At 34.2% G+C, this 15,126-nt stretch overlaps 1 gene segment (V, D, J or C); it reads left to right on the forward strand.

Moving 5' to 3' along the window:
* LOC122815809 overlaps window positions 1–15,126 on the forward strand; it is a 673,198-nt gene that overhangs the window by 623,037 nt on the left and 35,035 nt on the right. Inside the window, 2 exon segments of the C gene segment in view lie at window positions 12,230–12,520; window positions 14,028–14,351. Of these exon segments, the coding sequence occupies window positions 12,230–12,520; window positions 14,028–14,351 (615 nt within the window).

The following is a 15,126-nucleotide window of genomic DNA, read 5'->3' on the forward strand; positions in this document are numbered from 1 at the left end:
TCAGAATTAATCACAGCAATAACAATATAATTAAATGTACAGCTTACATTAAACCATATGATTAATATATTACTATTTTACAGAATACAATGTATACTAGGAAAGAGGTTTTAAATATGGCTTCAAAATACCATGTTAAAACCGACTTATTTTTCTTTTCAAAATTCTGCCAGTGTCTACCGTGATAAGGTTAAAAAGTGGGGATACTCAATACTTGTATTAAACAGCATGAAAAATGCATACAAATAATTTAGTTGAAAAGGCTAGAATAACTTAACTAGCACTACATCGAATTTCCATTTTTTGCTGACAGTTCAATCCACAAAGCTGAAGGTATCTGTGAATAAATGTATAAAGAGTAAGGATCATAGACATGGCGTATCTATGTTTCACAAATATTTCTTGTAATTCTTGCAACACAGTTTATCAGCAATAAAGTACTAAATATTACAGAGAAAGTTTATAAAAAGAACAGATTTATAAGAGTATAGTAGGTTAATTCTTTTGTTGTTATAACTAGTCTGCCAGCAACAACAAAAAAGAAATTAATAAAAACTCCATCAGTTCACTAGTGCTTACCTAAGTTAGTACCAACTTGAATAATTACCAGGGTCTTCAGAAGGATTGTATAAAACTTTAAAAAGATACTTATTAAAAGAAACAGTGATGAAGAAGTTATGTAATATAATAATGCATGCTATCAGTAGTATTCTCAGCATTTTATTTTAATTTATTTTACATAGAAAATAAATAAAACCTTAACAAACAAACATATTTTTGATTTATCGTTTGCATTTTGTGGATACATTTGTCTTGTTGAATGGATTTTATTTTTCCCAGTAGTTTTGAATAGAATACAGTTTAAAGTGGCTGCCATAAAGTGTTAAAGCTAGGTAAATAGTACAGCAGCTGGAATGTACTTAACACAATACAAAATATCTTAAGCATTCAAACAATACTATTTATTCAAAGCAACAATGTTTTTTATGGAAACATCAATCATTCCAGAACAAACAGTGTATTCTTTATCTAATATAATTATATTCACAACAAATGAAAATCCCTCAAGTATATTTGTGTATTACACTTAAGGAATTTCAATAGACTTTACTATTCTCAAACTGAAGATCATTTGTGAGTGTTAAGGCAGGGTACAACATTACATAGCTAGCGCATATTTGAAATTCACTTGACATGATGATATATTCAATCATTTTCTTCAGAACAGTTTTCTGCAGTAAATATTTAACATGCACAGATTATGTTTACCATTGTTTCTCATTTATGTTACATACAACCAATCCAAATAACTACATATAATTTATACTGGAGAGCAGTAAATCCAAAAATAATTAATATAACTCTGTGACATATACGATTCTTTAAAAAGTGCTATAAATAATTATAAAATAAGTCACTTCTAATCATACTTTTCAAAATAGTAATGCAATGCCTAAGTCATCTGTCAACAGCAATATCAAATTGCATAAATTAAAAAAACTATCCATTCAAATTCACTACAGACTCAAAGTATATAGTAATATGACAAGTATCAAGATATCAAGAATACGCCTCCCAACTGCCCAGATTTTCCCAGAATGTCCAGATTTTTCCTTAATATTTTTGATCTGTTCCTCATTAAGATTTGTGGCTTTCTGGCAAATCATTGAGAACTGAAGTCCCAAAATAATAACTTATATTTGAGTTTCAGACTAAATATCCTTCAGAAAATACATGCTGTCACAAATCATTATTTTCGTAACTTTATAATTTTATAAGACCAATATTTAAAAACTGTCACTATTTTTGGGCCTTTGCCTCCCCAATATTTTAGACTTTGTGCAGATTTCTTGAGTTAAGAAGTTGAGAGGTATGATTAAGAACATGAGATAGTATGTTCAGAAGGTTTAATTCAATATGCGTGTATATATATACACACACACACACACACACACACACACACACACACACATATATTATACAGCCAGGTAGTGATTACTTCATTTAACAAAGGAAAAGATATCCAAAAAGAAAATACTCTTAATGCAGCACTATGCTGCTCAACATACTATATGGTTATCCATAGGCTGGGAAGAAAACAACAGCTATTAAAATGCCATTAAATAATGTGTTTCTACTATGAATCACTAAACTGCCCAAGACTGAGCAATGCAAATGCTGAAAAATAATCCTTGAAACACAACAGGGTGAAAAAATAACTTTAAGCATTTTTTTGCAATTGGGGGGACTACACCCCCAATATACGGACAAGGCAAGCCCCACACTCTCTTAGAATATATTGTTTCTGATGTGCACTTTGAAATTGCACTGGTTTAGTAATCCCAACAACTATGTTTTTCTATGGAAAACAAAGATTGAGGTTATTCTTCCTGGTATCTTTTTCTTCAGTCAACTGATAACTGAGCAATATAAGTCACAATAAGGTTACAATAATGATTGCTAAATATTGTACACACACGCGCACACACACACACACACACACACACACACACACACACACACACACACACACACGTTTTATGCTTATAAGAAGCAGTTTATGAATATATGACCTTCATTACTTTAATTTTTTTTAAGAAGAATTAATTTTAACAATATCATTCTGCAGTTGTTAATAACTATCAGATATGAGTTACATACTCTCAAAAGAAAATTCTTTGGAATGTAATTTGACAAGATATTTTTTATTTATTTATTTTTCTATTTATTTATTGGTATTTACAATAATTTATTTTTCTGAAACTGACAAACTTTTTCTTTGAGTACTGATTCTATTGTTTATTTTTTTTTTTTTGCTGAAGGAATGGATGGAAACTTCATTATATAAAACAGATTTATTATTTAAAGAAAAAAAGAAATATATAATGATTTAATAAGTTACTAAACAGGGCAATACATATGATATATAAAAGTTTTGACTGAATATTTAACTGACTTGAAAAAATCCTGTCAGCATAAATGATAAACTAGAAAACTGTACCACTTTAAAGCCATATCAATAAGCATAACAGCAAAATGTAAACAGTCCATTAAAAAAAACTGTTTAATGGTAAGAATGGTTAACAAGATTCCAGTTAATGATTGAAATTATTAATTCTTCATAGAATATTTATGAAAAAGTGGTTGAATGTACATTTTCATACACATGATTGTATGCACAAACACACACACACACAGACATACACACACACACACTAATAGAAAAATCTTTTTTCAGAAAAAAATGAAAATTTATATAAAATCATTGTTACATTGCACACAGCTTGGGCATTTTTTGAGTTTGCTGTCAGTAATACATTTTACTTATTTTGTTTTTATAAAAAACATATGGAAATGGAAAAAAAATGCATAAATTTACAATTTCTACCATAGTGGAGAATACACATATGGTACAGATAAATAACAATGACAAACAGTTCTAAAATGCAGTAGTAACAGACAAAATTAGTTATTAATTTTGAAACAAATTATGCAGTTTGCTATATCTTCTTGTCTAATTTAATAATATCTTCATTGTAATGTTATGCTTCATAGAGGTACAGTGTGATTATTTACAGTATAAGAACATTATACATATTAAGCAATTGTTGCATATTTATATGCATAGCCATGATAAACGTCCTTGGCTATCAGGACATATCAACATGATGTTAATGCACTGTTACTACTGAAAATAACCAAACAAACTTAATTTTAAATAAATAAATAAATAATGTAAAAGTATTCATTAAAATATCATGCAGACTCACTCCAGGCAAATTTCCAAAATACGGTTTTCAGTTTCAAAAGCTTTGCCATACCCTAGGCCAAATGATTAAGACAGTGAAGCATAATGAGCCAAAAAATTAATTTGGCAAAATAATGATAAAACAAATAATTAACAATTTAATTATGCATGAGATATACAGAGAAGATTAATTTATATCACAATAAATTTGACAGTGACATATTAATTTATGAATTACAAATTGAGTTATTTGATGCTAGTGAACAATGTTTTCTTGAACAAAGCAGCATAATATGTTTAAATTGTTATTTCAAATAAATGAATAAATAGAACAACAGAAAGCTGAATACTGAAAGCTGACTTATGATGGCTCAAATCAGTTATTTATAAACTATATTCTATCAACAAAGTAAATAAAAAATAAAATATCAAGACACATTTGAGAGAAAGAAAAATGCAACTAAATATGCTCTTTGTGTAAAAAAAGTTATATAGTTTGAGTGAACACGATTCTTATGCTAGAAGTTGAACAATAAATATTATTCTGTACAGCCAGAAGGCATTATGCTCAGTCAGAACATTTTCAACAAGGTTTACATGTTTATTTGCTGGCTTACAAAATTGTCCAGCTTGGCTGTAATGAAGAAATGATAAATTAAGAGACACAAGCCTGTGCAAATATTTAGAACCGTTTCTCTTTCTCAGTTAAATAACTGAGTGAAACTTTGCAACACTGCCTCTTTCTTAGTTAAATAACGATGTTGTTTAGATGTACAGTAAATACAGAATATACACTATTGGTCAGTGCATAATCCTATCAGCTTTCTAATATTATAAATACCAGAGTAAATCAGAATGCAGACTTTAGAGAGTAACTCTTTTGCCCCATTTTCCTGACCACTTTTCTATGTATATTTAACTGATCATTTAGAATGTGCATACTAACTGCCTAGAAGAGTTTTGTACATGAACAGCAAATCACAAAATGCATGTATTTGATATGACAATGAGCTTACTGCTTTAATTGATTTCAGTACTTGTTTGAGAAGAAACTGTGGACTATTTTTTGGGCTGGTATTCCAAAGTTTCTAAAATCTTATAACAGAATTTGGTGAGGGGGAGAGACTGTTTCAGGATAAACATTCCTCCCATGGCTTTTATCAGATTTTCAAGCTTTAAATTTGTTTGGAATGGTTTTGCATGAAGACTAAGACACTAAAATGCTGAACAAGCTCTAACAGCATCTCCTTACAATGGTCTCATGTCTTCAAGAATATAATTCCTTTGCTTTTTCAGATGAATGACGCTCTGCCTGATAATGTTGTCATAGATGAGCTGTCATGAATCCTAAAAGAGGTCAAGTGTTAAAGATGAAATTAGATTTGTGGCACTTGTGCTTAGAAAACTTGGGTCATTTGTTATCTTTTAGCTACATCCAAGGAGTCTTTAGAGGTTAGGCAATGTGAAAAATGTGAATCTCCAAATGCTGTCCAGGGATTTATAATTTGCTTGTCCCTATCTCCCCATGAACCTTGAAGTACAAAAATGGTTAGCTGTTCACATCTAGGTTTTGAAAGTCATGCACTCTGGCCTCATAGTTTCCCTAGTTTTTATATATACAGTTCATACTGCATAACAGTTTACTGTCATAATACAACATGCAACTGCACATAATTTATGGTATGCTACTGTTAAATGTCATCATAATTTACCTTCTGTTATTGCAGCTGCTTACCAGCATCCTGCACAGTTTGTTATTATTATTCTAGAATTTTGTTGTGTGGTTTTTTGGAGAAGTAAGATAAAACTTTTACATCAGGCATATTTGCTTTATGAAATATTTTTCTCTGATATGTCACATGAAATGATGAAATGCAGAAGCAGACAATTGTTTAGATATTTATGGACTTCAACAGGGGATAAAAAAAGCCTCTAGGCTTGTTTCCATTATATTAATGAAAACATACAATACTACTATGTTATGTTTGTTGTTCTGTCTGTGTGTGTCAAACCCTGCTCAGTCCAGGATAGTAAGCAGTCTGAATATGCAATATGAGTTTTCTTGTGACCGCTAACTACCACCATTCTTGTAAGATAAGTATCCATCAATAACATCAGTTTCTCCTAATAACAGGATTCTTTCCTCATCCTAATTGATTGTATGAGACACATGGTATGCACAGGTCTACTACATGAGACTGACGATCTTTTAACTGAAACTAAATATACAGAAACTGTTTAATACTTGTTAATATGAAAAAATTAAAAAGATATGAAGATAAACCACCTATCACCCATATGTGAGAGTTTTTTACCTTTCTTCCTTAGCTTTACATAAAATCACCAAAGTTATTGTACCTGAGATAGGTTATACAGACGATTTTATGAAATTCAGAAAGTTGCAGTTTCACTAAAGAATCTGGTGAACTGCATTTTGGTCAATTAATCTGCAGGTCAAACAGTGTTCAATATGCAAGGAAAAGTGTTTCACTAGTCCTGTTTTCTTACATTGAATATTTTATTACCTTCTTAGTATTTTTAAATTTCATTGGAAAAGTGGTCAGTTAATTTCTGTGAGAGCAAGTATTGCAAAATGCTTGTTGACAGTGATATAAATGTCTCTAGCCCCCCCACCCCCACCACCAAGTGCAGTGGCAGAATTTATCCTGCAGTGTCCAAATATAGGTAAAACAAATTTACAAACTATAATTTGAAAAGCTAGAGGCTCTCATCCTTTCTTCCACAGCCACTGTTAGATAGCTGATTATACTTGTGTGGTGCAGTGACTTGGTAATCATTTGGATGCCTGCAAATCTGTCTCTCTGCCACTGTAACTATAGCATAATGTCTGTAAAATCCACATTCAGAAACTGGCAACTCATATTCTTGCATGTAGTAACCAGTGTCCATTGTCCAATAAATCTATATAACCATTCCTGGCATTCCTGTATATAGGGTTGTGGTCCTTTGATCTTAACTTAAAAAAGACATTCCATGACTCCCATGTGAATTTGCAGCAGATAAATGATAAGAAAGTATAAAGCAATTATTAGTTCCAAGGAGATTTGAGAGGTCTCTCAGCAATAATATCTGAGGTGCTCATGGAATAAAGCTAATATAATATACAGCTGCTATTAATGGAATGTATTTTTTGGTCAGCATGCAGCATTAATCTTAGAAATGTTCAAAGGTACAGATACCGTTCTAGTCATATAAAAGGAGTCAGGGTGATGTATATTTACATGAAAGAGCAATCCCTGATCATATGTTGCATGGAGTCTTGTAAAAGAGAAGGATAGTAGAGAACAGGTGTGAACAACAAGATATGATGCCAAGAACTACAAGTGCTACCCTTGTTTCTGGCCATATCAATGTTCTAGCCTTTCTCATGACGTGCATATGTCACTATAAGGGTGATTTATTTGTCAGAGGTATATTACCTAAACCCCTTTCCCTCTGGGGATTTTCAGTAATATGACTCATGGGTCATGATAATCTGCATGAAAAGGGGGAAATTAATGCAAAAGAAGAGGAGAGAGACAATTCCAAATGTTAGTTAGGGAAGGGCAGATTTATGGGTAGTGTAATGGGCTTGTCACAGAAACAGAAAGACAAACTCTGGTTACAAATATTGCATGTGTTCGTTATTACAATGGAAACAAGCCTATAGCCTTTTCTTATCTTTCCTTAAGTCCTTATGGAATACGTGATATTCAAACCAAGGATTATCAAAATGGGAATAGTCGATTTGTTTTAACCTGATCCCATGATTACTTGAATAGTATTCAATTATTTCTGCAAGATAGCAGAAATTCATGGTAAGGATGTTTCCTTACCTACAAGGCTTTGTGAGCTTGTAGTTACTATGTTTACAGATAGGGGAGGGGGTTACAAAGGGACTTGGCAACTTCACAATAATGTTAAATTTATGTGTTTTATGTTCAAGTCAACCTTCTGCATTGCTAACTCAACTGTTTTTTTTTTCTTTTTTATGTTGAGATATTGGACAGTTTGGTTTATAGCCATAGATCCACATGTGACAGTTCTACCTAGAAAGGGTGATAGGTCATGGATGGTCACTACTGGAAGAGGTGATGTTACAAACGATCATGATGTGATTCTGAGCAGCATGGTACAAGGGGTATGTAAGGGAAGGGGCAGGCAAATCACAGCTTATTATATCCCTATGTACTTAAATAGAACAGTTATTTTTTTCTATCAATAGTTTTGTGTGCTCCAGTTGTTTCATGTGGATTATCATGACCCATGAGTCATATTACTGAAAATCCCAAGAGGGAAAGGGGTTTAGGTGAATATACTTCCAACAAGTGAATCACCCTTAAAGTGACATATGCACTTCATGAAAAGACTAGAACATCCAAATAGTCAGTAACAAATAGAGCACCTAAAACATTGCTAGAAAATCTGTCCTTTAATATAGATGCACTTCTTTAATATGGCACTATATAGAAATATTGCTACAACAATTTCATTAAAATATGCAAAAATAAAGAAACAAAGTAGTGCATATTAGCACACATACACATCAAGTTGATGCTAACCATCTCACTAAATATAAGCTATTACAACAATGCCTGATACTCAGGGGCATGTCTTACTGTGTTATAAGTCAACACATGTACATACAAACAAAATAGTTTTGTGGCATATATCAGGCCCCGAAAGGACATTTTCAGTTAAGTTGGTTTCATAAAACCATGTAAAGTAGTAACGAACATTGTGTTTACATGCTGTGTGTTATCACATACTGAACATATATTTCACTTTATAACAGTCTGCATGGAGAAGTAACTGAATGTTAGGAGGGGCCTTTATATGGCATAATAGCAGCCCAAGATTTCAGGTTAATCTGTGAGAGGGCAGCTGGCAGTAATAGGGCCTGTTCTAGACATGGGGTTCTGCAGGTGTAGCTCCATTAGTTCCTTTAATAATCCAGCCTTAGTATTACTACACAGTATTATGCAATAAAGTATAAAGAAAGCAAACTTCATGGTGGTATCAAAAAAGGAAGCACAGTTGTTGACTTTGTAAGTCATTGCATGGATCCATATGGTCATTTTATATGAATTATAATAAATGGAGCTTAAGTTGTGGAACATGCCTACTTTAGAACAATGTGCATCTTCTTGTTCTAAGCAGTATTTTATTGTTTTCTATATGTTACTGTGCATTGCAATTAATTAATTAATTAATTTATTTATTTATTTATCTATTTTACATATGATCAGTGTATCTGTGAAATTATGTTTCAACACAGTGACTGTGTACTGTTATTTGAATCAATAAGACTCAGAGTGTATTCTAATGATAAATTATAAACAGATAAGGAAGAAAAGACCTGTAATGGCTGACAGTAAATTGGGCAAGTAAAATGGTGTTGACTGTTTTCAGCTACAACTACAAGAACAAGATTAATTCCAAAAAAAAAAAAATATGTATATATATATATATATATATATATATATATATATATATATATATATCATCATCATAGGTTCATAGGTTCATAGGTTCGTACTAGGCTATCTGCCCTAGGGCATTTATAAGCCCAGCCAGAGTGTGTGTGGCTTTCACCACCCCTTAGGATGAGAATACTACGCTCTTTTAGGGTTTAGTTTACTATGCCTCTGTCTAGTAGTGACACAGAGATGACCCCCGGGGTAAACCTACGATCTCCCATTCACTCGTCAAGATTTCTCTTGAATAGAGTCAGTGAGGGACTCTGCCTAACATGGACTGGGATTCTGTTCCAGAGTGTAGGGAGCCTCTGGGTTATGAATCTGTCCCTCCAGCATGTCCTATTTATTTCTGTGTTGAGGTTTAAGTCTCTTGATCTCATGGCTCTGATGAATTTGGATTTTCTGAGGTGGAGCGTGTCCATTAATTCCAGATTGGACATGGCCTTGTACGTCAGGCACAGATCACCTCTGAGTAGGCAGTATGCGACTGAATAGAGCTGGAGTTTTTTCAGTTGGGCAGCATATGACATATGTTTAAGACCCTTTATCCTCTTGGTGAGGAACTTTTGGGGTCTTTCCAACTGCTGCAGGTGTCGGGTAAGATACATCCCAAATGGGGCATTGTACTCAATCATTGGCCTGATAAGAGAAGAGTACAGGGGCACAATGACCTCTCTTGATCTAGATGTGAAACCCTTCATGATAAGGTGGGCAATATAGAAGGTCTTCCTAACCACTTTGGCAATGTGAGTGTCAAATGAGAGGTTACTGTCAACCTGGGTCCCTAGGTCCCTGATTACCTCTTCTGTACTTAATGGATTACCACCTATGTGGTAATTTGTGGGTACCTTGTTTTTCCCAAAGGGTATGACTATACATTTTTTGGCGTTCAGCTTAAGGCCATGGCTCTGGCACCAATTATCTGTTTCTATGAGGCCTCTCTGAAGGATGTCTGTGTCCACTGGAGTATCAATTATGGCACCCAGTTTGCAGTCATCTGCGAACTTTGTCAGCCACAATCCTCCTATGTTTGCCTGTACCTCGGAAAAATAAATGCCGAACAAGAGGGGTCCCAGGACTGAGCCCTGTGGGACACCACTTGTGACTGGCTTAGAGTCTGACATAGCTCCAGCAACTCTGACCCTGTGGGTTCTGTCCTTGAGCCAGTTTACAACCCATCTTGTGACATATGGGTTTACATTTAAGCTGGTGAGTTTGTCTATGATGCCCGAGTGGGGTATTGTGTCAAAGGCTTTTGCAAGGTCAAGGTAGGCTGTGTGAGCTGCCTTACCCTCATCAATGGCCTTAGTGACTGTTTCAAAAAAGTTGACCAAGTTCAAAAGGCAGGATCTGCCCTTGACAAAGCCAAATTGGGTAGGATCCAATATCTGTAGGTCCCCAATGTCTTTGTTTATGAGTTCCATAATGATCCTCTCCATAGCTTTGCAGACCAGGCTCGTCAAGCTTATGGGGCGGTAATTTCCAGGGTTCATAGAAGCACCGCCTTTGTGAAGTGGGACCACAGTTGCCGTACGCCACTCTTTGGGTACGTATCCTGTAGTAAGGCTAAGATTAAACAGCAGCCTTATGTGTGGGTTTAGTTCCTTCATATTCTTTCGGCTGTACATACATAGACAGATAGATATATAGATAGATAAATATGGACAACTTAGAGTAGTAGCCAATGAATCATCACATTTTTGGGAGGTAGGAGGAATCAGATGCACTCAGAGGAAGCCAACACAGACACAGGGAGAATGGTCAGCCTCCATATATACTGTGATAGAAGGCCCAGATTAATCACGGACACCAGAACTGTAAGACCGAAAACTTAACCATGGAGTCACTTCCCTCTCCATCATTAAAATCATAACACTTTTTGGTCCATTCCCTCATCAGAAGGCCTTGCAACTACTAGATTTGTAGGGTGCCTATGAAGGGATATAAGTGTAGACATAATGAGATAATGGTAATATGACAGATATGATATTCGACTAGTTGTGAGATATGATGTGCTTCTTATTCATATGTATGCAGATTGTAATTAGAGATTTTAGTGCAATGATAACAACAGTCAATACTATCAGCAAAATGTGAATATTCTATATTACCCCAAAGTGAAAAAGAAATAAGATGTACATGTCATTGTTTTTCACAAAATAAATTGCCTAATCATGAACAGGGCTGCTTCTGTTGCAGCTATGGTTTGTTACTCCTTAGCCAGATACAAAAGAAGGTTCAAGGATTATACTGGTACCTAATTAAGTAATTTCAATTATAGCAAGCTTAGCTGAGAGGATTAAATCTACGAATAGCTCCTTGCTGTAGCCCTGAATTTGACATAATTTGCCTCTCCCTTGAAAACAGTTTAACTCTGAGCAAGACATTTCACCACAAAGTGCTATAGGCTGCATCAGCAAACAAGACCTGTTGCTTCTAGTGGAGTTCCCAGCAAAAGAATAAAACTATATAGATAGATACACACACGCACACACACACACACACACACACACAAACACACACACACACACACACACACACACACACACACACACACACACACACATTTTATGAATTCGTTGTATACCATCACTTGGGGGTAGGTAAGTGTCCTTATACACCTGAGCCAAAATTACAACAGAAGGAGGTGGTAACTGATAAAAGAATGAATACTTAAAGCTTAACATCAGGAAAATATACTACAAAGGCAGGATGGTAAAACTCTGGACTGCACTTTTTAAAGGTAGTGTGATAAGAGTGTGAATCTACAGAGGGATTTAAATATGCTGGGAAATTTATGAAAGGAAATTAAAATGAAATCTTTGTGGACATTTTTGATCAAACCTGCATTCACTAGCTCATCTGTACCAAATGTTTACATATTTGTGAAAAATGGACTGTAGAAATCTGATGGTATACAACGCATAAATACATTCTTAATCGTAAATCAAAATCTGCATCATGTTTTTTTTTTTTCTTTCTGTCCCTTTCAACTTTTCAGCAACTCCTAGTGGACCTTCTGTGTATCCAGTAAGCCCCTGCTGTGATGCAGAGGCATCCCAAGATCCTTTGAAGATAGGTTGTTTTGTAACTGCAGACAGCCCTTCAGATAATATCCAGTGGTTTCTCGGATCATCTCAAATCTCTAGTGGTGTGACACAATACCCTGAAGTGTACAGCAATGGTCGATACTCACTCAGCTCTGTTTTAAACCTTAAGTCAGATGACTGGAAAGCTGGATCATATGAATGTCATTTTGGGTCACTGAATAAACAAGTGAAAAAACGAGAAGGTACATATTGAACTATTGTTTGCTAACTTTATCAGTGAGAGAATGTAATGAAATATTTCTGTACTATTGCTCGCAAATTTTATTAATATGTCAGTATATCAGTATATATGCATATAAGTACATATATTCATTTTTAGGCTTGCAGACCTATACATGCATGTATATATATATATATATATATATATATATATATATATATATATATATTGCATGCATTTGGAATTTATATCATTTGGGACTGAAATGTTTTAGACTTTTGGGCTTGGATATTTGAGCTGTTGAGCATTTGTCATTTGTGTCCCACTACAGCTATAACATATTCAGACAATATCCATTATCAAGAGAACTGGGTCAGAGTTTGTGTCACAATTCAAACTATGTAAGCTTTTCTCATATCTTACTATTTAATGAATATCTACAAACTGCTACGTACTGTAAGATATATACTCTTTTAACATTAGTCTTTTGTTGCATTTTATATATCAGATATTTTCTGTTGTGCTTCTTAAACTATTTTTATAGGTTCATAGTAATGCAACTGAGCAGACCAATGAAAAGCCTAGCCCAATTTTCCAAATGACCTAGAGCTCTGTTTGTTTAAGTGAATTGCTCAGAGACAGGCAGTAGGTAAATGGAGGTGGAGGTTATCCAGCCCTGGATTACAGGAAGTAAATCATTAACTGCTCACAGGCTTAATCCTCTTCACTAACTAGTCGGGCAACTAACACAGAACATTAAGGCTGCAAGATGTTAATGAGCTGCTACCTGTAGTCAAGGGTTTGATTCCCTGTGCCTCCATTTGCTTATTGTGTAATTATTAACAAGTCACTTAACCAGATGGTGCTCTGGCAAATTGGATTAGGCTTCCTAGTGGTTTCCCGGACCCCATGCTTAGTATCTACCCATGAACTGCCATATTAAAACAACAGGTTCCATAGGGTTAAACTCAGATCACTGAATTCAAAATCCTGAGTGATAATCATTATACCATAGAACCTTGATATTACATCTAGGTTATGTTCTGTCATTATATTGTCAAAATTGTTTTCCTTTGAAAACAATGATACTCTAACTGCTGTTGAACAAAGATGCAGAAGCAAACATATTCTTTCTTTATAAATCCCATCATCAATGAGGCTGCTATGAAAGTTGTGTTTTTTTTTCATTCCTTACAGATAGTGATGTCAATTAAAAAAGTAGAGTGAAAACTTCAACCCAAAGAAAACAGAAGTCACAAATACTTTCAGAGAAATGTAAAGATGAGCGTTACTGTTTTTAATAGCTAACCTGTTGTTTAATTTTAGTTTGTTTAATGGCTCAGTATTCCTCTAGGATGCACAAAGTGTACCATTTAAACTACAAAAGATGTTAAATTTCATTTTCCCAAGGATGTGCCCTACATAGGATGTTAATAGTATTAGTATGCATTTCATAGTCGAGGAAATAGGTTACAAATAAAGTAAAAAATACAGTACAACTGTCACCATGTTCTATCTTTTCTGTTCAGAATGCAAGGAAGATTGTCCAAACAAAAATCCAAAGATAGAGTTATATATGGCATCTTGTGAACCAGATGATCCAAAAAATATGTACTTATTTTGCGACTTGTCAGACTTTGCACCAGAAGACATAGAAGTGGCATGGTTTAAAGGCACTTCAACTGTGACAGACTTCATCACCATTGGAAATGTAACAGAAGTATATAACTGCTCCTTCCACACTTCTAGCAAATTAAAGATTGTTCCAGAGGAGTGGAGCAATGGGATGGAGTATAAGTGCTTAGCTACACATTCTAAACAATCAGTTGAAAAAAAAATCAGTTCATGCACAGGTAAGAATTTTTCTATGTCAAATAAGAGCAACACATGCAGCAAAATGCTTATTTATGCTATAATGAATTATCTAGACTACAACTGCTAAGATTTAGAAGTAAAGTTTCAAATTATCATATAGGATTCATATTACAGACAGTATCCATTTTGTGCATCCAGTCCTATATTCTATAAAGGCAGGAAGTACCTGGAAAGCAACATTAACTTTATTTACTGCCAGTGTTTTAGTATAAAATGTAAAATTATAAAGTTCTTAAAGTTAGCATTTATCTACTTTAAACCCACTTTTATGTGCAACATTACTGAACAGTCTTGGAAAGTGACCTGTTTAGGATTTTAAAATATGGAAAAAGGTGCTAGTGAGATTCAAACCTAGAATACATTTTTAGCTCACTGCATTTAATAGCAAAGCTGTAATGCTGAATACTTAGAACAATGTTCTCAATTATAATATATTTCCCATTTCATTTTGTTTCTGTAATAGTTTAAACTCCAGTTTGGTGTGTGTGTGTGTGTGTGTGTGTGTGTGTGTGTGTGTGTGTGTGTGTGTGTGTGTGTGCGTGTGTGTGTGTGTGTGTTCTGGTGTGTGTGTGTGTGTGTGTGTGTGTGTGTGTGAGAGAGAGAGAAGGGGGAGGGTTCCATCAAGGACTGAATCCCTAAATAATGACAAGCCTTGAGTTTCAGATTTTGTATCCTTTAGACAATCTTTGTTAACACAAAACCCATAATTCTGTCAACTTTCTGGTTTAAAAGAGAAATATATAAAATGTGTCC

This window comes from Protopterus annectens, chromosome 11.part0 (assembly GCF_019279795.1).
Source record: "Protopterus annectens isolate FY-2018-M chromosome 11.part0, PAN1.0, whole genome shotgun sequence".
Classification (NCBI taxonomy): domain Eukaryota; kingdom Metazoa; phylum Chordata; order Ceratodontiformes; family Protopteridae; genus Protopterus; species Protopterus annectens.